The sequence below is a fragment of the Nicotiana tomentosiformis genome, chromosome 5 (assembly GCF_000390325.3).
Source record: "Nicotiana tomentosiformis chromosome 5, ASM39032v3, whole genome shotgun sequence".
NCBI lineage: Eukaryota > Viridiplantae > Streptophyta > Magnoliopsida > Solanales > Solanaceae > Nicotiana > Nicotiana tomentosiformis.
The window spans coordinates 18,872,356-18,897,840 of NC_090816.1; the positions used below are offsets into that span (position 1 = coordinate 18,872,356).

The 25,485-nt window shown below is 38.3% G+C and overlaps 1 protein-coding gene across 4 annotated transcripts; it reads left to right on the top strand.

Moving 5' to 3' along the window:
* Positions 1-18,012: 18,012 nt before the first annotated feature.
* LOC104119757 (ras-related protein RABA5a-like) lies at positions 18,013-22,464 on the top strand. Of its 4 annotated transcripts, none has more exons than XM_070202031.1 (4): positions 18,013-18,276; positions 20,565-20,619; positions 20,763-21,391; positions 21,628-22,464. In XM_070202031.1, the coding sequence occupies exons 3-4, from the start codon at positions 21,052-21,054 to the stop codon at positions 21,963-21,965; spliced, it is 678 nt and encodes a 225-aa protein (XP_070058132.1). In that variant the 5' UTR covers positions 18,013-18,276; positions 20,565-20,619; positions 20,763-21,051; the 3' UTR covers positions 21,966-22,464. The 4 variants fall into 4 exon arrangements, with proteins under 4 accessions (XP_070058132.1, XP_018634409.1, XP_033508326.1 ...); XM_018778893.3 differs by having other exon boundaries at positions 20,763-21,367; XM_033652435.2 differs by having other exon boundaries at positions 20,565-20,616; positions 20,763-21,367.
* The last annotated feature ends 3,021 nt before the right edge of the window (positions 22,465-25,485 follow it).

The following is a 25,485-nucleotide window of genomic DNA, read 5'->3' on the forward strand; positions in this document are numbered from 1 at the left end:
TGATTGGACAGGGTCTCGGGGGCCTCGGGTGTGTTTCAGATGTGTTTGGGTTTTGTCGTGCTCTTATTTGATGTTTCAACGTCGTTTTCTTGGGTATAAGGGATACTATACTGATTGATATTTGATTTGTGATTTGATTGAATCATTAGATCCGTATCGTAACTACGGAGTCATGGCAACAAGAATCATCGAATTCCGATGTCGTATGAGAGAGTTATGCCAATTTCTGTATCGGGAAAGATTGTTGGAGTTGCTGGTGCTCAGGTATCGCAATTGCGAAGTTTGTAGACTTTTGCCTTGGTTCGCAATTTCAACATTTGTTCGCAATTGCGAAGTTTGTAGATTTTGCCTTGGTTCGCAATTGCGAACACTTGTCCGCAATTGCGAGAGTTCGCAAATGCGAACCCTGTATTGCAAATGCGACATCTGCACCTGGTAAAAGGGCTGGGAGACAGGATTTTGGATACGTTCTCTCATTCTTGGAACCCTAGGCTCGGTAAGGGTGATTTTGAAGAGGGATTTTTATTTACAATCTTTGGGTAAGTAAGTTTTTTCAATTTCCAACTATTTTACATGATTATACATGGGATTTAACATCAAAATTAGGAGAATCAAAGTGAAATTTTAAGAAACTTTAGCTATGTTTTGAGAAATGAGAATTTGAGTGTTGAGAGTCGATTTGAACTCGTAATTTTAAAAAAAATGCATGTATGGACTCGTGAGGTTATGGGTGACATTTATTTATAAAATTTTCGGAATCCGAGCACGTGGGGCCGAGGGTTGACTTTGTTGACTTTTTGAGCGGAGATGGATATTTTTACAAATTGTTAAATTTTAGGGGAAAAGGTCAAATATACCCCTCTAGTTTAGTATATTGTTCACATCTACCCTCCGTCATACTATTGGGTCACATCTACCCTTACCGTTAGCCAAACGTTTTTAAAATACTGTCCACCTAACGGAAAGCCACCAAATTAAAAAAAAACTTATTTTTTTTAAACCCATTAATAACTCGTTAAACCCTTTTTATTTACTACACTTTTTCTCAAAGATTAGTCATCTCCTTCGTAGTCACTTGTTGAACTGAAGAAGTGAAAGATATAAAAATATTGACAACCATATATTCATTTATATATTTAGTCACAATTCTTTTAATATCATTATTGTATGTTTATTATATTCTACCTTTTCCAATTTCTTTTTTCTTCTCCTAGGTTTTCTCTTTATTATATTTTTTTTGTCGAACTGTACCGAGTATTCACCGTGATTTTCTTTCCATCATGACTTGAATGTTTATAATATCTTATTAGGTTGACAGTTCTGAAGTCTTAAGGCAGTTACCGAGGTATTTCTTCCTCTAATTGTAAGCCTTTGTTGATGAGTATTTAAGAACTATGATTTTCTTATTCTACTTTAAGCATTTGAGCTACGAGCATTATCGCCAAATCACGCCTTAAGAACTAAAGTTAGAGTCCAAGCTATGGGATGTGATACTCATAATTCTTAGTAACAACTGAACTTATAATGAACAAAAATTATAAAATAATTAGAGGAGAATCAATTTAATATCTAGCTATAGTCTAAGGAATTCATCAAGAATAAAATAAAGTACACCACCAAGTTGGAAAGTAACTTAACAACATAAGCACACTAACTTCATGTATTAATCAAACACAAGTATTGTTAAAGTATATATCAGTTGTTACCAACATACAAACCAACTATCAAGTGTGTATTACATTAGACACGGGGATTCCATATTATAACCACACAAAAATACAACTGAAAGTCATAACATGACATCGTAATGCCACCATGAATAACTAAGAACAAAAATATAAGTTTTTACTAATCCTACTGCAACCATCATTCTCACACTCTCTCTAAATGAATAAAATGTGTTAAGATGTCTCAGAAATCTAGGTTCCGTATTTTTATATGATAGGTTTAACAGGTTGTGGGTTAATGTATTTTTTTTTATTTGATGGTTTTCCGTTAGGTGGAGGGTATTCTTAAAATGTTTGGCTAACGGTAAGGGTTTATGTGGTCTAATAGTATAACAGAGGGTAGATGTGAACAATATACCAAAGTAGAGGGATATATTTGGCCCTTTTCCCTAAATTATAAATATTGGAGTATATTTTGATTGATTTACATGTTGTTTGACTAGTTTAGAGTCGATGGGCATCAATTTGAGTTGTTACAGAGGCATTGGAGCCGGTTATGGAACATCGGAGTGAGGTAAGCCTCTTGTCTAACCTTGTGAGGAGGAAATTACCCCTAGGTGTGTCACCACCAAAAATCTCACCTGTCGTGATGGCGCCTATCTCAATACTAGGCAAGCCAACAATCTCAATAAACCACCATATCTTTTCAGTTTGAAAATATAATATTTAAATTCAGTGGAAGAAATCTCACAAATACATATATAAACACTCCCAAAATTCGGTGTCACTGAATACATGAGCATCTAAATGAATACAAAGTCTGAATGATAAAATCATTGTCTGAAAATATAGAACAATACAATAACTAAAGGAAGGGAGTCAAAGTCTGCGGACGCCAAACAGCTACCTTGATAGATTCCAACAGAATAAACTGCAAAATCTAGCAGATCCGGGAGCACCTGGATCTGCACACGAGATGCAGAGTGTAGTATGAGTACAACCAACTCAATAAGTAACAAGACTAACCTTTAGGCTGAAAGTAGTGATGAGCTTAGCAGGTACAGTCTAGTATAGAAATAACAATACAGAAATATAGGCATGCTTTCAAGTTCAATATTTACCCTCAGTACAAATAAAAATAGATCAGTTATGAACAATATGAGTAATATGACATCTCTGTATCTACATGCCAATATACATACTGTATGTGATGCACCTTAGTGAAAACTCTGTGTACTCACGATCTAAAATACTCAATCACTCAGTACTGTATATGGCCAATCCAGCCCAGGGAAGATCCATCCCAAATATATATGTATATCCATTAACTGACAGTTAGTCACTCAGTACTGTATAAGGACAATCCAGCCCACGGGAAGATCCATCCTCGAATATCAATGATTTTGACAAGATCCATGTCCAGGGAAAATCCATCCCTCAATATAAATGCTTCGGGCAAGATCCATGCCCAGGGAAAATCTATCCCTCAATATAAATGCTTTGGGCAAGATCCATGCCCAGGGAAGATCCATCCCTCAATATATATATATATATATGGGAAGATTCATGCGCAGGGAAGATCCATCCCAGATATATGTATATCAACTACGCTCACTGTGGGGGTGCAGACTCCGGAAGGGTTCCTTCATCCCAAGCGCTATAATAGCCATCTCTAGGCATAAATAAATAAATATAACTATCACTCAGAATCTCCAGTCTCTCGGGCTCTCAATGACATGAAAAATCAACACGACATGAAGATATGAAGTATCAATAAATGACAATAGAGACTGAGATATGATATGCAAGTGATAGATATGACTGAGTACAAAATTATAAATTAAAAAAATTAATACAACAACAATACGACCCATGTGGGTCCCAAAATATATCGGCGTGTAGCCTAAACATGATCTTTAACATGAGTCTCAGCTCAATTTCTCTAGCACGTGGAGGATATGAGGATAATGGCATTTATTTAATTATGCAACTCCACGGAATCAATTTAAGTCACAATTTCCAGGATGCACGCCCGTCACCTAGCATGTGCGTCATCTCCAAACAATTCATACAACATGTAATTCAGGGAATTATACACTCAGAACCAAGATTATAAGTGTTACTTACCTCAAATCGTAAAATTTCTTACTCCGCTATGCCCTTTCCTCGAGAATTGGTCTCCAAAAGTGTCGTATCTAGCCACAATTAATTCGTTTCAGTCAATACAAATTATTGGAATTAATTTCATAAGAAAATACTAATTTTCCAATAAAATCCGAAATTTAACTCCAAAATCGCCCGTGGGGCTCATGTCTTGGAACTTGACAAAAGTTACAAAATCCGAAAGCCCATTCAACCACGAGTCTAACCATTCCAATTTTACCAAAATCAGACCTCAACTCGACCTCCAAATCCTCAAATCTTATTTTCAAATCTCTAGGTTCAAATCCCCGATTTACACCTCAAAAACATGTAATCAAGTCGGATTATTCGATGATAATTCAATATTATGGAGTAGAAATGATCACAAGTGACCTACCTCAAGATTTCCCATAATTTCTAGCTCAAAAATCGCCTCAACCCGTGTTTGGAATGTCCAAAAATGAGAAAATCTCGGACCCCTTTGTTTTTATACACTGCCCAGAGTTTTCGCACCTGCGGAATTTTTAATAGCTTCTGCGCAACCGCCTCTTGCGGATTTTCTCCCGCTTTTGCGATCCCCCACGTGCAGGTGCTGGTCCGCACTTGAGAAATGCCTTCCGCGTCTGCGCTCCACAGTCCACCAGCCCAGTCTCTGCTTCTGCGCATCCCAGCTCGCACCTGCAATCTCGCTTTTGCGAGTTTTCTATCCTCTTCTGCGGACCTTACGCACCTGCGATGCCCATTGCGCTTCTGCATGCTCGCACCTGCGAGGCAAATTCCGTAGGTGCGATTGCACAAGAAGGCAAAAACTTCATATTTCTTGTAAGTCCGAATTTGATTCGTTAACCACCCGAAACTCACCTGAGGCCCCCGGGACCTCAACCAAATATACCAACAAGTCCTAAAATATCATACGAACTTAGTTGAGTCTTTAAATCACATCAAACAACGCTAAAACTACGAATCATACCCTAATTCAAGCCTAATGAAATTTGAAACTTCTAATTTCTACAAACGATACCGAAACCTATCAAATCATGTCCGATTGACCTCAAATTTTGCACACAAGTCATAAATGACATAATTGACCTATTCAAATTTGCAGAATCGGATTCCGACCCTGATATCAAAAAGTCAACCCCCCAGTCAAACTTCCCAAAAATTCAACTTTCGCCATTTCAAGCCAAAATTTTACTACGGGCCTCCAAATAATTTTCCGGACACGCTCCTAAGTCCAAAATCTCTATACGGAGCTATTTAGAATTATCAGAATTCAAGTCTGAGGTCATTTACATATAAGTCAATATCCGATTAACTTTTTCAACTTAAATTTTCAATTATGAGACTAAGTGTCTCATTTCACTCTGAAATACTTCCGGACCCGAACAAACTAACCCGGTAAGTCATAAAATAATTGTAAAGCATAAATTGAGCAGTAAATGGGAAAATGGGGTTATAATACTCAAAACGACCGGCCGGGTCATTATATTCTCCCTCTCTTAAATAAATGTTTGTCCTCAAACGTGTTTAGAATCATACCTGGAGTCTCAAATAGGTGTGGATATTTGCTCCGCATCTCCTGCTCAATCTCCCAAGTAGCTTCTCCGATTGGCTAGCCTCTCCACTATACGTTCACTGATGCTATGTTCTTTGACCTCATCTTTCGAACCTGCCGGTCTAAAATAGCCACTGACTCCACATCATAAGTCAAATTACTCTCTAGTTGCACTATACTGAAATCCAAAACATGAGACGGATCCCCGACATACTTTCGAAGCATGGATACATGGAACACTAGATGAACACCTGATAGACTAGGTGGCAAGGCAAGTTCATAAGCCACTTCTCCGATCTTCGTAAATATCTCAAAAGGCCCAATATACCGGGGGCTCAACTTTCCCTTCTTCCCGAACCTCAACACACCCTTCATGGGTGAAATCTTGAGCAGAACCTTCTCCCCAACCATGTAAACAACATCATGGACCTTCCTGTCGGCATAACTCTTCTGTCTAGACTACACCGTGCGAAGTCGTTCCTGAATCACTTTGACCTTCTCCAAAGCATCCTGAACTAAGTCAGTACCCAATATCCTAGCCTCACCGGCTTAAACCAACCCACTGGAGACTGGCACCGTCTCCCATACAAAGCCTCATATAGAGCCATCTGAATGTTCAACTGGTAGCTGTTATTGTAAGCAAACTCCGCGAGTGGCAAAAATTGATCCCAAGAACCCCCAAAATCAATGACACAAGCGCGTAGCATATCCTTCAATATCTGAATAGTGCGCTCGGACTGTTCGTCCATCTGAGGCTAAAATATTGTACTCAACTGAACCTGCGTGCCCAGTTCCCGCTGCACTGCTCTCCAAAACTGTGATGTAAACTACGTGCCCCGATCTGAAATGATGGACATTGGCATGCCGTGTAGGCGAACAATCTCGCGGATATAAATCTCAGCCAACCGCTCTGAAGAATAATTAGTACCAATTGGAATAAAGTGCGCGGACTTGGTCAACCGATCTACAATCACCCAAACAGCATCAAACTTCCTCAATGTCCGTGGAAGCCCAACTACGAATTCCATGGTCGTACGCTCCCACTTCCACTCCAGAATTTCAAGTCTCTGAAGCAATCTGCCCGGTCTCTGATGCTCGTACTTCACCTGTTGACAGTTTAAACATCGAGCTACAAACCCAACTATGTATTTCTTCATTCGCCTCCACCAATAGTATTGCCTCAAATCCTGATACATCTTCGTGGCACCTGGATAAATGGAGTACCGTGAACTGTGAGCCTGCTGGAGAATCAACTCATGCAATCCATCTACATTAGGCACACATAGCCTGCCCTGCATCCATAATATGTCGTCTTCCCCAATAGTGACTTCCTTGCCATCACCGTGCTGAACCGTGTCCTTAAGGACAAGCATATGGGGGTCATCATACTGACTTTCTCTGATACAATCATAGAGAGAAGACTGAGAAACCACACAAGCCAAAACTCGATTCGGCTCTGAAACATCCATTCTAACGAACTAGTTATCCAAGGCTAAGGGCCTCTATGCTACCGGTAAGTATGCTAAGCTGCCCAAACTCTCCACCTTACGACTTAAGGCATCGAACACCACGTTGGCCTTCCCGGGATGATAAAGAATGGTGATATCATAATCCTTAAGCAACTCTAACCATCTCCGCTACCGCAAATTAAGATCCTTCTATTTAAATAGATGTTATAGACTCCGGTGATCGGTATAAACTTCACAATGGACATCGTACAAATAATGCCGCCAAATCTTCAAGGCATGAACAATAGCTGCTAACTCAAGGTCGTGGACCAAATAATTCTTATCATGTACTTTTAATTGTCTGTACACATAGGCAATCACCCTACCGTCTTGCATCAGCACTGCGCCGAGACCAATACGCGATGCGTCACAATACACAGTATAAGACTCTGAACCTGTAGGCAACACCAATACTGGGGCCGTAGTCAAAGCTGTCTTGAGCTTCTGAAAGCTCTCTTCACACTCATCCGACAACCTGAACGGAGCACCTTTCTACTTCAATTTAGTCAAAGGCGATGCAACAGATGAGAAACCCTCCACAAAGCGATGATAATAACTAGCCAAGCCGAGAAAACTCCGAATCTTAGTAGCTAAAGATTGCTTGGGCCAACTCTGAACTGCCTCTATTTTTTTCGGATCCACCTTAATTCCTTCACTGGACACTATATGTCCCAAGAATGCCACCGAACTAAGCCAGAACTCACACTTAGAGAATTTGCATAAAGCTTCCCCTCTCTTTGCCTCTGTAATACAATACCCAACTGTTGTGCATACTCCTCTTGGCTACGTGAGTATACTAGGATATCATCAATAAATACTACGACAAATGAATCAACATATGGCAGAAATACACTATTCATCAAGTGCATAAATGCTGCTGGGGAGTTGGTCATCCCAAAAGACATCACGAGAAATTCATAGTGGCCATAACGAGTCCTGAATGCCATCTTTAGAATATCCGAATCCTGAATTTTCAACTGGTAATACCCAGATCTCAAATTAATTTTGGAGAACACCCTCTCTCCTTGGAGATGGTCAAATAAATCATCAATACGTGGCAAAGGATATTTATTCTTGATTGTAACTTTGTTCAGCTGTCTGTAATCGATGCACATCCGCATAGTACCATCTTTCTTTTTCCTAAACAGAACTGGTGCACCCTAAGGTGACACACTAGGCCTAATAAGTCCCTTATTAAAGAGTTCCTGAAGTTGCTCTTTCAATTCTTTCAACTCAGCTGGTGCCATACGATACCGAGGAATAGAAATGGGCTGAGTGCCCGGCACCAAGTCAATACCGAAATCAATATCCCTGTCAGGTGGCATACCCGGCAGGTCTACAGGAAATATATCCGGAAAGTATCGCACTACCGGTACTGAATCAATATGAGGAGTACCCACATCAACATCTCTCACAAAATCCAAATATGACAAATATCCCTTCCCAACCATACGTTGGGCCTTCAAATAAGAAATTACCCTGCTAGGAATATAATCTAGAGAACCTCTCCATTCAACCTTTGGCAACCCCGACATTGTTAACGTCACAGTTTTTGTGTGAAAGTCCAGAATAGCATGACATGGAGACAACCAATCCATACCCAGGATTACGTCGAAATCAACCATACCGAGCAATAAAAGATCAACTCTGGTATCCAGTTCCCCAATAGTTACCACACACGACCAATACACACGGTCCACAATAATAGTATCGCCCACCGGCATAGATACACGAACAGGTAAAATTAAGGACTCACGGGTCATATCCAGATAATGAACAAAATATGATGAAGCATATGAATATGTGGAACCAGGGTCAAATAATATAGAAGCTTCCTTGTACCACACTGAGACAATACCTGTAATCACTGCATCTGAAGCAACAACATCTGGTCTGGCAGGAAAAGCATAGAATCAGGCCTGACCACCACCTGATCGGCCTCCCCCTCTTGGGCGACCCATAGCTGACTGAACCTCACCCGAGCTGGCTGGGCAGGTAGTGGAGCAATTGGTGCAGAAGTCGTAACATGACTCCTCTGCTGAACTGGACCTCGTGTAAGGCGAGAACAATATCTCTTTATGTGGCCCAAGTCTCCACACTCAAAGCAACCCCTCTCTAAAAGGCTGGTAAGTTCTAAGGAGGAGCTCGAGAACCAGAATAACTACCAGAAGACCCTGGTACAGATGATCCCAGAACTGAAGGAGCACAGGGCGTACTCTGGGCTGGAAGGGAACCGAAAGATGACTGACCCTGATAAGAACTGTATGAACCATGGCTGGATGACACACCACAGTGAACTGGAGACCCGTTTGAGCATGTCTGTAACAACAATCCCTGCCACGGTAAAACTGACCCCTGAAGGAACACCGCTGGAACTACCTGGTCCACGAGGCTTCTTGGCCTCCCTCTCTCCATGCTCCTGGCTACGGACCAACTCTATCTGCCGAGCAATGACAAATACCTCATCAAAAGTAGCACCAGATACCCTCTCCCGAGTCATAAGTAACCGCAGCTGATATGTGAGGCCATCAATGAATCTCATAATCCTTTCCCTATCAGTGGGAACCAACCACACAGGGTGACGATCCAACTCAAACAATCTCATCTCGTACTGTGTCACAAACGTTCCCTCCTAACATAACTGCTCAAACTGTCTACATAGCTCCTCTCTGTGAGACTGCGGCACAAACTTCTCCAAAAAGAGAACAGAGAACTCCTGCCATGTAAGTGGTGCTACACCGACTGACCTACGCCTCATATAAGCCTCCCACCAACTGAAGGCAGTCCCAGAAAACTGAAAAGTAGTGAACGAGACCCCACTTGTCTCCAGAATACCCGTTGTCCGAAGCATCCGCTGGCACTTATCCAAAAAACCTTGAGCATCCTTTGACTTAGAACCGCTAAATAATGGAGGTCGAAGCCTCCCGAATCTCTCAAGTCTCCTCTGCTCATCATCTGCCATAACAGGGACTACCGAGGCTTGAGCAGCTGCAACTGGCTGGGCTGGTAGTGCCCCCGGTATCTGAAGTCCCTGTACTACCTGATCTAGAGTACAGGCAATAGGGGTATGAGTACCTCCCCTAGCTTGAGAAGTGGCAGGTGCGGCCTGAGCTGAAACCACCCAAGCAAGGCCAGTGCAAACTGTCAATATCTAGGCCAAAGCCTCCTGAAGGCCTGGAATAACAATGGGCACAGTTGGTGCCTGAGCTGGTCCTGTCGGCTCAGCTATATCTGGAATCTTTTCCTGAGCTGGAGCAACTGGTGGTGCTATAAGTGTTTCTCCAACTGCTGTACGAGCTACACCTCGACCTCTACCTCGGCCCTGGCCTTTCGCGGCCCTAACTGGTGGCACCGGTGGCTGATCATCTGATCCGGTAGTACGTGTCTTCACCATCTGTGATAGAATAGAATAATAAAAATTTAGTTTCCGGAATCAACAATTCGCACGATAGAATACAAGAAGGTGAAATTCTCCTAAGGGTTCGGCAGCCTCTCGAAGATAAGTACAAACGTCTCCGTACCGATCTGCAAGACTCTACTAAACCTACTCATGACTCGTGAGACCTATGTAACCTAGGCTCTAATACCAACTTGTCACGACCCAAAATCTCACCTGTCGTGATGGTGCCTATCTCAATACTAGGCAAGCCGACAATCTCAATAAACCACCATATCTTTTAAGTTTGAAAACATAATATTTAAATTTAGCGGAAGAAATCTCACAAATACATATATAAACACTCCCAAAACCCGGTGTCACTGAGTACATGAGCATCTAATAAATACAAAGTCTGACTGATAAAGCACTGTCTGAAAATATAGAACAATACAATAACTAAAGGAAGGGAGCCAAAGTCTGCGGACACCAAGTAGCTGCCTTGATAGTCTCCAATAGAATAAACTGCAAAATCTAGCAGCCACCGTATCCGAGAGCACCTGGATATGCACACGAGGTGCAGAGTGTAGCATGAGTACAACCAGCTCAATAAGTAACAAGACTAACCTTTGGGCTGAAAGTAGTGACGAGCTCAGCAAGTACAGTCCAGTATAGAAATAACAATACAGAAATGTAGGCATGCTTTCAAGTTCAACAGTTACTCTCAGTACAAATAAAAATAGATCAATTCTGAATAATATGAGGAATATGACATCTCTGTATCTATATGCCAATGTACATACTGTATGTGATGCACCTTAGTGAAAACTCCATGTACTCACGATCTAAAATACTCATTTACTCAGTACTGTATATGGCCAATCCAGTCCATGGGAGATCCATCCTAAATATATATGTATATCCATCAACTGACAGTCAGTCATTCATTTTGTATAAGGCCAATCCAACCCAGGGGAAGATCCATCCCCGAATATCAATGATTCGGACAAGATCCATGTCGAGGGAAAATCCATCACTCAATATAAATGCTTCAGGCAAGATCCATGCCCAGGAAAAATCCATCCCTCAATATATATTTCTATGGAAAGATCCATGGCCAAGGAAGATCCATCCCAGATATATGTATATCAACTACGCTCACTGTGGGGGTGTAGACTCCGGAAGGACTCCTTCAGCCCAAGCGCTATAATAGCCAGATCCAGGTATAAATAAATAAACATAACTATCACTCAGAATCTCATGTCTCTCACGATCTCAATAACATAAAAATTTGACCCGACATGATGATATGAATTATCAGTGAATGACAACAGAGACTGAAATATGATATGCAAGTGATAGATGTGACGGAGTACAAAATTGTAAATTTAAACAATTAATTCAACAATAATACAACCCATGTGGGTCCCAAAATATATCGGCGTGTAGCCTAAACATGATCTTTAACATGAGTCTCAGCTCAATTTCTCTAGCACGTGGAGGATATGAGGATAATGACATTTATTTAATTATGCAACTCCACGAAATCAATTTAAGTCACAATTTTCATGATGCACGCCCACACGCCCATCACCTAGCATGTGCGTCATCTCTAAACAATTCATACAATATTTAATTCAGGGAATTATACCCTCAGAACCAAGATTAGAAGTGTTACTTACCTCAAACCGTGAGATTTCTTACTCCGCTATGCCCTTGCCTCGAGATATAGTCTCCGAAAGCCTCGTATCTAGACACAATTAATTTTTTTCAGTCAATAAAAATTGTTGGAATTAATTCCATAAGAAAATAATAATTTTCCAATAAAATTCAAAATTTAACTCAAAAATCGCTCGTGGGGCCCACGTCTCGGAACCCGACAAAATTTATAAAATCTGAAAGCCCATTCAATCACGAGTCTAACCATTTCAATTTTACCAAAATCCGACCTCAACTCGACCTCCAAATCCTCAAATTTTATTTTCAAATCCCTAGGTTCAAATCCCCGATGTACACCTCAAAAACATGTAATCAAGTCGGATTATTCGATGATAATTCAATATTATGGAGTAGAAATGATCACAAGTGACTTACCTCAAGATTTCTCTTGATTTCTTGCTCAAAAATCGCCTCAACTCGTGTTTGGAATGTCCAAAAATGAGAAAATCTCGGACCCCTCTATCCAGAGTTTCCGCACCTGCAGAATTTTTAACTGCTTCTACGCAACTACTTCTGCGCAAATTCTCGCTTCTACGATCCCCCACGCACAGGTGCGAGTCCGCACCTGTGAAATGCCTTCTGCATCTGCGCTCCACAGTCCACCAGCCCAGTCTCCGCTTCTGCGCAGGGAATTGTGGTCGGATTTGAGTAATTCTTATATGGTTGGGCTCGTGAGTGAATGAGTGTTCATATTTTATGATTTTTACTCGATTTCGAGACGTGGACCCGGGTCGACTTTTTAGGGAGAATTTCGGAATTTTTGTTAAAATATTGATTTCATTAATTAGATGAGTCTATTATCGTTGTATTCATGATATGCAATTGTGTTTGGTTAGATTTGGACCATTCAGAGTCGGATAATTAAGGAAAGGGCATTCTTACGGACTGTTTGAGCTTGGTTCGAGGTAAGTATCTTGCCTAACCCTGTGTGGGGGACTTTCCCTTAGGATTTGAGTCTTCTATGTTGATTGTAGTCCGTGTACACGAGGTGACGAGTGCGTGCACGAACTTATTTGTGAAAAGTTGGCCTTTTAGGGTTCTTAGGTCCTTGTATTCATTGAATATACAGTTGTTCCTGTTATGATTATATATCTAAATTACTAGATTCACATCTACCTGCTTAATTTGAATCAATTGCTTCATGATCCACTATTATTGTTACTTGATTCATATGTGCCTTAAACTGAAACTGTTATCTCTTTTATAGCCATGCTAGCTTTTTATAACTACTTATCTTTATTTGGAATTTATATTATTTCATCCTATAATTGTTCAGTCTTAATTGAGGTTATGATCATTTTTCCGCTGCTCATCCTTAATTGAATTGTTGAATATCCTTCGTAATTTCCTCAACCTTAGAAGAAGTTTAGATATCCTATATCTTAGTCAACTTGTTTTAATTGGCATTATTTGATTCGTGTTAGCTTCCCTGTTATTGAAGTGTATATTGTGGGATCTTTGCTACACATTAGTTTCTCCCTTTGTTGAGTTGTTCTCTATACGCCTAGCATTATTTACTGTGGTTATTCCTTGTGAATTGGTTCTACCATTTCTTTGTGAATTAAAGTTTTTGAGTTGATTTTTGTATTATTGTCATTGTTGTTGTTGTACTTGTTGTGATGATGCACGAGGTTTCTACCGTGCGGTTGTTATTATTGTGATGCATGAAGTTTCTGCTGTGCGGTTGTTATTATGGGGTTGTACGAGGTTTCTGTCGTGCTATTGTTACCATTGATATTTGCACATGTGGCGTGACAAGGCGGGATATGTATGTATGTATATATATATATATATATATATATATATATATATATATATATATATATATATATATATATATATATATATATATATATGTGTGTGTGTGTGTGTGTGTGTGAGGGGGGGGGTTGCGCATGTGGCGTGATAAGGTGGGAACATTATTATGCACGTGTGGCGAGACAAGGCGGGCATTTATGTTACTATTGCACAAGTGGCGAGACAAGGTGGGATGTGTGAGGGATTGATTTGTGATGATTTGTGGCCTGAGGGCATCATTGTTGTTGATATTTGTGAAGTGGTATACATACCTATGTGAGATTTATCTTGTGAAAACTGTGAGAAAATATTCTACGTGTTGTACGTTCTTTTTCCTTATGCTTATTTGCTGATATGGACTATGGTAGGACACTTGCACAAGCATACACGTAGTTAAGTAATCTTATCGAATAAGAGGTGTTCTTGATATTGTTGAGCATAGATGCTCACCCTTGTTTACTTGCCTTCTATGTGAGAATGGCTTTATGGGCACGTGAGTCGTCAGTGCGGTTATGAGATGTTATGAGGGCACAGGATGCCAAGTGTTAGAGTTCAGGTATTGAGACCCGTGAGTTGTGATTTGTCCGAGGTTCGGTACCTTGTGGAGTTGTTGACTAAAACCTGATATAAAAGCGGTTGTAGTTGTTGAGTTATTATTTATCCTTGTTGTATTTGTGATTTCGGATTTAGGTTGTGTTCTATTCACCTTTTTGTGTCATTTTCATGATATTCCGCTGATACTTGTTGTTTCCTTCCTTATTGCCATCACTGTACTGTGACCCATATTGCATAGTCTTTATGTGACATCATACTTCTGTTGTTTATGTACTTATATCTGTTCAGTTTATTAGACCAGTGGGTGTCTTGACTGTTCCTCGTCACTACTCCACCGAGGTTAGTCTTGATACTTACTGGGCACCGCTGTGATGTGCTCATGCTACTCTTCTGCACATTTATGTGCAGATCCAGGTACTTATACGTTAGCTAGCTGTGTGGACTGTTACTGTGGAGACTCAAGGTAAACCTATTGCTGCGTTCGCAGGCTTCAGAGTCACCTTCAACTTTTTATTTTGCACTGTTTATTCTTATTTCTGGACAGTTGTATTTAGAAGTTTTCTAGCAAACACTCTGTAGAGCTTATGACTTGTACTATCGGTTTTAGGAATTGTAAGAGATTCTATTTAAATAATATTGTTGTTTTAATTATTGTTAGGCGTACCTAGTCCTTAAGACTAGGTGCCATCACGATACTCAAACGGAGGGAAAATTGGGTCGTGACAGTAACCTTGTGTCGGAAAAATTTCCCTTAGGATTTGGTACTGTTGTGGTAATTTTTGATACGTGAAGGTCGTGTACGCAAGGTGGCGAGTGCGTACACGGGCTAAATATTAAAATTCCAGTTTTAGCTCAGTAGTTTCCTTTTTATGCCTTAATTGAGTTACTTTAGCATGTATAGTCATCATGTTTAGCCTAATTTCACATGTCTACTTGTCTTATCTCTTATTTGCAACTTGTACTACATGTTTAGTGGAATTACTTGCTTTCTTGATTCCGTATTCATTACTTAACCGTGGAATTATTTACTTAATTGCTATCCTTGAAATATCTTGCTGTTGAGGTTGGTATTGAGTTGCAAAGGCCGTAGTTTTCTGTTAAGGCAAGGTGTAAGTTGTGAAACTTCATTTTGTTTAGTTGTAGTGTTTTGGTTTTTGTGTTATTGTTGAGGTGATTGTTTGGCTGTTTGCACGAGGTTTCCGCCGTGCGGTTGTTATTATTAGCACGAGTTTTACTATCGTGCCATTGTGATTATTGATACGCATGCAGTGGTATAAGGTATGGGTATTGAAACGCATGCGGTGCGATAAAGTGGGCTTGATATGCATGGCTAGTAGGGGAACTACTAGAAGCCATGCGGTGTGATAAGATGGGCTAAAATGCGGGATGCTATTTCGAGAAAATAATTTTCAAAATAAAATATAAAGGCTCCCGCGGTGATATAAGGAATGACCGTGAGTTATTTTATGATTTGGGACTACGAGGCGGTATCTCGGGAGTGCCCCTATTGATCTCCTTTATTTGCTGTGTTGTTTGGTTGTTGTTTCCTTAATATGTAAGATTCTTGTTTTCCTTTCGTGTTGTAATTGTTTTGTTTGATTCTGTGTTGTTACCTTCCGTAAATTCGTTATTGTTTCACTTCTCTGTCATTCTTATTATATCACTTTATCTTCTGACTTGTTTCTTATTATCTCCAGTAGGGCCTCGGCCTGACCTTGTCACTATTCTACCGAGGTTAAGCTTGGCACTTACTGGGTACCGTTGTGGTGTACTCATACTACGCTTATGCACATGTTTTTTGTGCAGATCCAGGTACATCCTATCAGCCTTGGTATTGTTGCTGCTTTGGAGACTTCAAGGCACACCTGCCCGCGTCCGCAGGCCTCGGAGTCCCCTTTTATCCTGTTCTTTTCTTATTTCTTTACATCTTTATACACAGTGATGTATATTAGCGTTCTGTACTGAATCTAGAGCTTGTGACTTTTATTTTCACCGGGGTTTGGTTGATGTACATGTTGAGTTGCAGCTTTCATTTCATATAGTTGTTGATATTTTTGAGATTTAAATTATTATTCAGTTATTCTGCATGTTTGTTAGGCTTACCTAGTCTTAGATTTTAGGTGCCATCACGACATCCTACGAAGGGGATTTGGGGTCATGACAAGGAGAATATTCGAGAGACATTTTCCTAAGGACCAATCCATTAACGCATGCTTGCATACTTCACAGTACTTATATTAGTTCATGTCGTAGAGTTAAGATTAAATCGAGAGAGGAGTCTTGACTACACGTTTGAACTAATCATCGCGTGAATTCCCAATTTCTTGCTGTCAATTGTCAATTACGTTATTTTAGTAATTAAACTTAGATCATAATCATTTAACTCAAGTGTTAATCCTCCTGAATAGCGATTAAATCAGGAATTACTTGAACATTGTTTAAATTAAATTTGTGTGGAGACGATCATTAAACTATACTATCTTTAGCTAGCGAGCATCAATTTCGTGTTGTGTTTTGCGCTCGTCAGTAATTACTTGGTGAGTGAGGAATTGGGTATAATTGGGAGAGAATAATTACACTTTCCAACTCTCAAGGGAGAGTAAAAAATTGAGTGTAATTACATGATGTAATTACAAGCTAACCTTTTCAATACCTTTTTTCCCTCTCAATATATTTCTTATCTAGTAAGTTAAAAACGCAGAGCATTTCACTTCTTCCCAACGTGTCTCAGTAACTCAACGTAAGATCTTTTTCTCTTTCCCTTTCTTATTGTATATTCTCTCTGTTTAGAAGAGTTTTGGCCTATGGTTGTATATATACTTAAAGTAGAATATATATAAAGCATTGAAAAAAAAGATCAAAATAGTGATTAGGTACATAAGGAGGTGTGCAGATGCAGGAAAAAAATCAAAACAGTGATGTATTGCTTAGGGCACATGTACATTGTAAAGAATTTTAATTTGTTATTGAATTTTTCGTTGTTTTCTTTTAAGTTACAATATAATTTATATGGAATGTACTAATTATTTTTTATGATGTATAATTATTTAATATATTTTCTTAAAAATACGTATTTTTAATACTTTATAATAAATAATATTTATTATATATATAAATATTTATCACATAGTAAAACTTATTTATATGTTAATCTAAAAAAATATTTATATATCTATGTAATTACGCTTGTACAACCAAATATGATATATGTAATTACGTTGTAATTACATCACGACAAACAAACAGGTCATTATAATTACTATACTGTGTAATTACTTGACTGTGTAATTACTCAAGGCTTTTCAAACAAACCCAAACTTTTATTATTTTGTTACTCTATTTTAAAGTAATTTTGCATGTGAATCTTAACACCAAAAACCCAAACATCTTATAACTAATGCAGGTATAAGTTAGGAGTATAATTTTATATACGAGATAGGAGATTAAATAAGTTATATGTGTATTAATAACATATGGATAAGAACATCTAAAGACAAAAATACCCATGCAATAGGTATTCCCTTAAAAAACATTTTTCGTAGTAATTAAAATCAAAGAGATTTTATTTCATAGTCACGTAAGAGCGTCAAACTTGGTAGGGACTTCCAATATTCTTTTTTTTCATGATAAGATTTTCTCTACTGCTAATATTACTACTTACTACAAAGTACAAACAGTATGCCAAACATATAATAGATTACGATTAATAGCTTTCTATTGCTACATCTGCCTTCTCCTCTTCTCTCTGTTGTCCACTTCCTTGAATCTTGAAATTGTCCTTACAAAACCCCAAACCATAATCATTTGATTCCTATGTTTTTCCCCACACATTTTCAAATCACTCCACTTTTTACCTGTTTTTATTCATTGATCTGTTACCACCATAGGTTATGATTTGATCACACACTTGATATATTCATAAGGGGGAATGTAGCATTTGATCATATAAACAATTGGGTATGTTCCTATCTCAAAAAGATTGAATTATTTTTAATGCCCATTTATTTTTTTATTACTTTCTTCCATAATTTACTTGAAAGCTTTCTCTTTTATAAGGTTTTATTAAGAAAATGCATTTTTTTGGTGCTAGAACTGCTAAAGATTTTAATTGTTTCAGCTTTTTACATGTTTTTTCTTTGTTTTACCTTGAAATTACTAATTGGGTATGTGCCTATGTCAAAAAAGATTGAAACTTTTTAATCCCATTTGCTTATTCATTAGTTTCTTCCATAATTTACTCGAAAGCTTTCTCTTTTTTAAGGTTTTATTAAGAAATTGCTTTCTCTTTTGTGCTAGAACTGCTAAAGATTGACTCTTTTTAAAAACCTTTTTACCAGTTTTTCTTTGTTTTACCTAGAAATTAGATTATTGGGTATGTGTCTTTACAAAAAAAGATTTATACTTTTTAATCCCTTTTTTGTAGTTTTTTGTTTTATGAAGAAAATGCATATTCTTTTGTGCTGGAACTGCTAAAGATTGGATTTTTCTTCAGCTCTCTACCAGTTTTTCTTTAATTACCTTGAAATTAAAATCTGGGGTTATTTAGAAATATCCTGAAAAAGAGATGTCTTGCTATTTGCATTTAGTATCAGGTGTCTTTTTGTAATCTTTAATGGGTTAATGCAAAAAATCTAAGATAGTGTTAAGATGTTGGAGTAGAAGTAGTTATGTCAGAAAACTGTTTAGTTATTATTGTATGTCTTGTTTGAGTCATACAAAAATATAGAGCTCTTTTTATTTAGACATGATTTGACAGTTTATGCAGTGCAGCTTATTGTTGAAATTATTTACTACGTATAAGGGTCCCATAAATAGGAAAACATTCAGTGTTACCATACTGTTCTCATTTCATTAGGTCAATTTCCTTTTCAATTGTCAATGTGATTTACATGTTGATAGGGCTTATTTCCTATTCATTTGGGTGCAATGTTTTTTTTTTTTTTTTGGATAAGAGATATGTGTTTATGTTGAATAAATTTGCAGACCATCTGCTAAATATGTGGTGTGATATTAAGTCTTTGTCATGGAACGAACAGAGTTAGCTAATACCTTGAGCCGAGGGTCTTCGGAAACAATCTCTCTACCTCCATAAGGTAGGGGTAAGGTTTGTGTATACACTACCCTCCCCAAACCCCACTTGTCGGATTGTATTGGGTATGGTGATGATGTTGTCTGTTGTTGTTGTAGAGTTAGCTAATAACTAAGAGTCACGTAAGAGATTTATAGAACCCTTAGATATGTCGTTATTTAGTATTGGAGTGGAATAGACCTAAATAGAGCGAATAATGTAGTAGACAAGATTTACATAGCCAACCCAATTAATTTTGGGATTGAGGCGTGGTTCGTTGATTGAATCATTTCATGGAAAGATGCATGTGCTTATAATCAATAATGGATTCTGGATCTTCCAAACGTTGCTCAATGGTTAAAGAGTTAGAGTGATAACTTTGGGAACTAGGGGTGAATCCCAATAACACTAGGTGAACTCTTCGCAGTTTCCTAAGCCTAGGCGGATAGAGTAAGTCGGTACATATGCTAGTGGGAGGTAGTAGTTATAGTTGAGGTGCATGCAAGTTGGCTCGGATACCATCTGTAATATAAAATGCATGAACATGACTTTCTTTCTTCAAAAGTTACATTACCGTCGCTTTGTACCTCCTTATGGATTTTGATGAATATCCTATTTTTGAATTATAGGTAAAATATGTCCCTATTTGAAGCAAAATAATCTTTAATTGTTTAATATATGACGTTCATATTGTTTATACATGGAAGTTTGAAGAATCTATTCCCCTTTCTGATTCTTGTGCATTTCATCCGTCTCTTTTGGCATTTTTCAGACCCTAAGTACCAGTAATTTATTATTCTTTCTAGTGTTGTTAAAGGTGAAAAGCTCTAAAAAGCGCTCTAGGTATGTTGGGGCTTTAAGCGCAAAACGCACTTAAAGTGTGGGTTTTAGTAAAAAAAGGCGCAATGTTAAGAAAGGTGAAGGCAATGAGGTTCATGTCTGGCAAAACTCATAGGCAATGACGTTCCGACTATATTTGTTGTTTACTGTCGCTTGATTTACGACAAAACTCATAGGCAATGAGGTTCACGTCTTAGTGCCTTGCCTTAGGCGCAACTTAAGCGAGGCGAAGAGCCCTCACTAAGCTTTTTGATCTTCAGGGCTTAAACGCGCCTTAAATGAGCATTTGACAACGCTGATTCTTTCCTGTGCTTGATTTCCATCATATTGCTTTCAGGTTTGAGCTTAACTTCTCGGCAGCAAGGAGCAAGGGAGTGGGAACTTAGCAGGTGGTGGGACATTATATCTGATTGATTTCACACTATCTCGTTCTTTATCCCTATTATGTTTAGATTATATCCAATCGAAGCATGGAAACTTGTTTCTTTTAATTTGTACTCGATTCTTTGCTGCAACTTTAAGTCCTTTCGTGCAGATATTTAAAAGCTGTCACTTCCTTCTAGGACTGAACTAGAACGGGAGGACGAGGGAAGTTGTAGTTCATGGTGCACAGCACATTGTATGTTGTAGTGCCATCTTCAGACAGAACTTTTACCACTTTTTTTTTTTTTTTGGTATTTCCTTTTTAGCCAACCCTGATTTTGAGATTTCTTCCCGAGGGCCTACACCTGCTGATTTAGATTCTGAAAAGGGCTGTTGCATCTTAGCTATATAGATAAGTAGTTATGGTATTCTAGCTGCTTCCATTTTATGCGGTGTAGAAGATGGCGTTACATTCGGAGGAAGAGAAAAAAGAGGATTACCTTTTCAAGATTGTTTTGATTGGTGATTCTGCAGTCGGTAAATCCAATTTGCTTGCTAGATTTGCTAGAGATGAATTTTATCCGAACTCAAAATCGACAATTGGAGTAGAATTTCAGACCCAAAAGATGGACATCAACGGAAAGGAGGTTAAAGCACAGATATGGGATACGGCTGGTCAAGAACGATTTCGTGCAGTTACTTCTGCATATTACAGAGGTGCAGTTGGAGCTCTTCTGGTTTATGATATCAGTAGGCGCCTGACTTTTGATAGCATTGGTCGGTGGCTTAATGAACTTACAATATGCTATTAATTTATTTTATGCTTTTAGTTGCTGCCATGTGACCAGGAGGTCACGAGTTCGAACCGTGGAAACAACCTCTTGCAGATATGCAGGGTGCGTACAATAGACCCTTGTGGTCCGATCCTTTCCGGGACCCTGCGCATACCGGGAGCTTAGTGCACTAGGCTGCCCATTTAGTTTATGTTTTGTTTGGCAAGCATTGTTGTTGACTTGTATCTTTAATTTTTTGGACAGCTCATTCCGACATGAATGTGGTGACAATACTCGTTGGCAACAAATCCGATCTCAAAGATGCTCGGGAGGTTACAACAGCAGAAGGCAAAGCCTTGGTTGAGGCAAAGGGACTATTTTTCATTGAAACTTCAGCTTTGGATTCGTCGAATGTAGCTTCCGCTTTTCAGACGGTTGTTAAGGAGATCTATAATATTCTAAGCAGGAAGGTTATTCAATCTCAAGAGCTCCAGAAAAAGGATTCGGGGCGACTAGCAAATGGTAAGACAGTGGTTTTGCAAGCTGATGGAAACCAAGAAACAGATTCAGAAAAAAAGAAAGGTGGATGTTGTTCATCTTAAGCTATAGTATGGGGAGGACATTTTCCTCTTGTGAGGCCCAAGACATGTCAACACTTCTTCTCCCATTGGTGTAATTCAATTTCCTGTTACTGTTGAAGAAAAAGTTAAACTTTCTTTAGAAAATGTAAATTATCTCAACGGGAGAAGATCCATTTTTTTTTTATTTTTTTTTTTTTTACTGTTTTTGAGTTTTCAGTTTTGTATAATTCAATTTGTTCAGCTGCTTCTTTTCTGTCTGTGTTTCTGTGACGCCCACGATGGAGGGCGAGCTGATTTGGGCGGGTCAAGCAGGACTGATAGGCTTCTATGACGGCAAACTTCTGAAAAAGGAGTGCATATGTCGCTTTAATACAATGTATACAGTATTTTGTTCGTCTTCATTTTTAGTTTTAATACAATGTATATAGTATTTTGCTTGGCCGGAAAACGTCATTTCCGGCGAACTTTCTTCTGGTCTTTGCTATTTAGTCACATACAATAATACAAATACATTATATTCCGTACAAATATATTCAAATACATTATATTTTTTATAAATATATTATTTTTTCGCCTGCATTTATGTATTCTGAAAGTCTGTATTTTTTGAATACAACCGAATATCACTGTGTTTTGTAATTTTTTGTTGTTTGAATACAGTCGAATTGAATATGGTGAATTGAATACAATGTATAATGGTGAATAATGAATATCTGTGAATTGAATACAATGTATACAGTCGAATTGAACAGAATGGTATGTACTCTATTTTTTTATTACCTCACTGTATTTATAAATACAGTCGCGCGAATACATGGAATACAATACAATAGCAGCGAAATTTATGTAGAATTGATTTTGTTGAGTTAAATTAGGAGTGATACACGTTAATTGATCCTCTTTCCGTTATTAAACAACTGAATTCTCCTATTTTTAGGCGAATTTTCGCTACTGTATTCATGAATACAGTAGCGCGAATACAGCGAATACAGTCGCACAGTTGGACTCCCCTATTTTTTAGGCGAATTCTGCTAGTGTATTCATGAATACAGTAGCGTGAATACAGCGAATACAATCGCATAACAACTAAATAGTAGATATAGGAAGTAATTATATATATGGTAGTTATAGGAAGTTAATAGTCACTAAACAATAGTGATTTTAGAAAATTATTCAATTGATCCACTATACCTCAATCTTAAGCTAGTTAGAGTTGAGTATATTAATTTTCTGTATCCATTCTATTCTAGTCATGTTCACAATGTCTAATACAAAAATCATGTCTTGACAAATTAAAGGATTTAAATCTCACACTTATCTATTGTCACGACCTAAAATCCTAACCTGTCGTGATAGCGCCTATCTCAATACTAGGCAAACTGACAACCTCAATAAGCCACATTTTCTCTTAAGTTTGAAATCATAATATTTGAATTTTCATAGAAAAATCTCATAAATTACTGACATAAGATACATTCCCAAAACTCGGTGTCACTAAGTACATGAGCATCTAAATGATAACAAAGTCTGACTGATAAAAAAATACTGTCTGAAAAATGTAGAACAATACAGAAGAGAGTCAAGGTCTACGGACGCCAAGCAGCTACCTCGATAGTTTCCACAGATAAAGCTCCAAAAAACTAGCAACCACCGTGTCCGGAGGTACCTGGATCTGCACACGAGGTGCAGGGTGTAGTATGAGTACAACCAACTCAGCAAGTAACAATACTAAATAAAGAGCTGAAGATAGAGACGAGTTTCACAGTTGAGCCCAATTACAGTATTTTCCAACATAATAAGATATGCATGCTTTTATGTTCAACATTTAAGGACAAAACAATAATTTCATATCAAGTTCGACTAAAAAAGAAGATAATATCTTTCAGAAATTTCCAACACAGTGATATATGACAACTGTAGAGCAATAAGAACGAAATCAAATGCATCCTCTCAGGACCACAGTCACTCAGCCATTTCATTCACTCACCACTTAGCACTTGCACTCAGTAGGTACATGCGCTCACTGGGGGTGTGTACAGACTCCGGAGGGGCTTCTTCATCCCAAGAGATATAATCTACACGGACAACTCACGTGCTACATGGACAACTCACGTGCTATAGTATCAATATCTGAATTCGCACGGACAACTCACGTGTTTCACAGACAACTCACGAGTTATAATATAACATATGGATCCGCACGGACAACTCACGTGCTATAATATAATATCTGGATCTGCACGGATAACTCACGTACTATAATATAATATCTGGATCCGTACGGACAACTCACGTGCTGCACGGACAACTCACGTGGTATAGTATAATATCTGGATTAGCACGGACAACTCACGTGCTGCACGGACAACTCACGTACTGCACGGACAACTCACGTGCTATTAGGGGTGTTCAAAATCGAACCGAAACCGAAAACCGAACCGAAACCGAAGCTTAATGGCTTATTGGTATCGGTTTAACGATTTAACGGACGGGGAATGGGGAACGGATTGAAATTTTTTTATTAACGGCTTATCGGTTTGGGGGCGGATTATTCAATTTTCTTAACGGATAATCCGTTAACCCGTTAAGAATATATATATATATATATATTAAATAATCAAAAACCATTCTTATATATATATATATATATATATAAAATTTATTATATATATATATATATATATTAAATAATCAAAAACCATTCTTCCACTTCCAGTACTCTATCTCTATTCTCTATTACTAGTTTACTATTAGACATTTAGTTATAATTTACTATTCTATTTAGTTACTATTAGATAATTTTGATGTCATGTATTATACCCAGTGTTCTCTTCTATTTCTTCTGATAGTTATAAGTTGTTAATAGGCTCATCTCCAGAGATGATTCTACTGGGAAATACGTTGGAATACACATCTCTCTATTTCTTCTATTTAGCTCTCTTCTTAGGTGCCATATTCTATAGACTGGAATGTAGTCTGTTGAGCATAGGAATTTTATTTTGAGTCATAGCGGTCAACAAATAATTCGATAAACCGCCCGATAGCGGCCCGATAAGAGCTAAACCGATACCAATTCGCCCGATATCTTATCGGGTGGCTAGCGGATTAATACATTTAAAAGCCGATAACCGATAAGCCAAACCGTTAAGAGTATATAACCGCCCAATCCGCCCGATAAGCAGCCTTACGTGCTATAGTATAATATCTCATAATCAGGCCCTCGACCCCACTCAGTCATAAATCTCTCCAGTCTCTCGCGCTCTCAATAATCATGAAAAATCAGCCCAAACAACAATGATATGATGCATCAATAATGAATAATAGAGACTGAGATAAAATAAACAAGTTAACTGTAACTGAGTAAAAAACAACAATTTAGCAGATAGTTCAATATGTACATGACCTCTGTGGGTTCCTACAGTGCCAACACATAATCCAAACATGATTTGTGGTTCAATTTCTCTACTACATGGAGAATGTATAAATAACAACAGATTATTCAACTACATTGTTCCATGGAAATTGACCAAGTCACAATTTC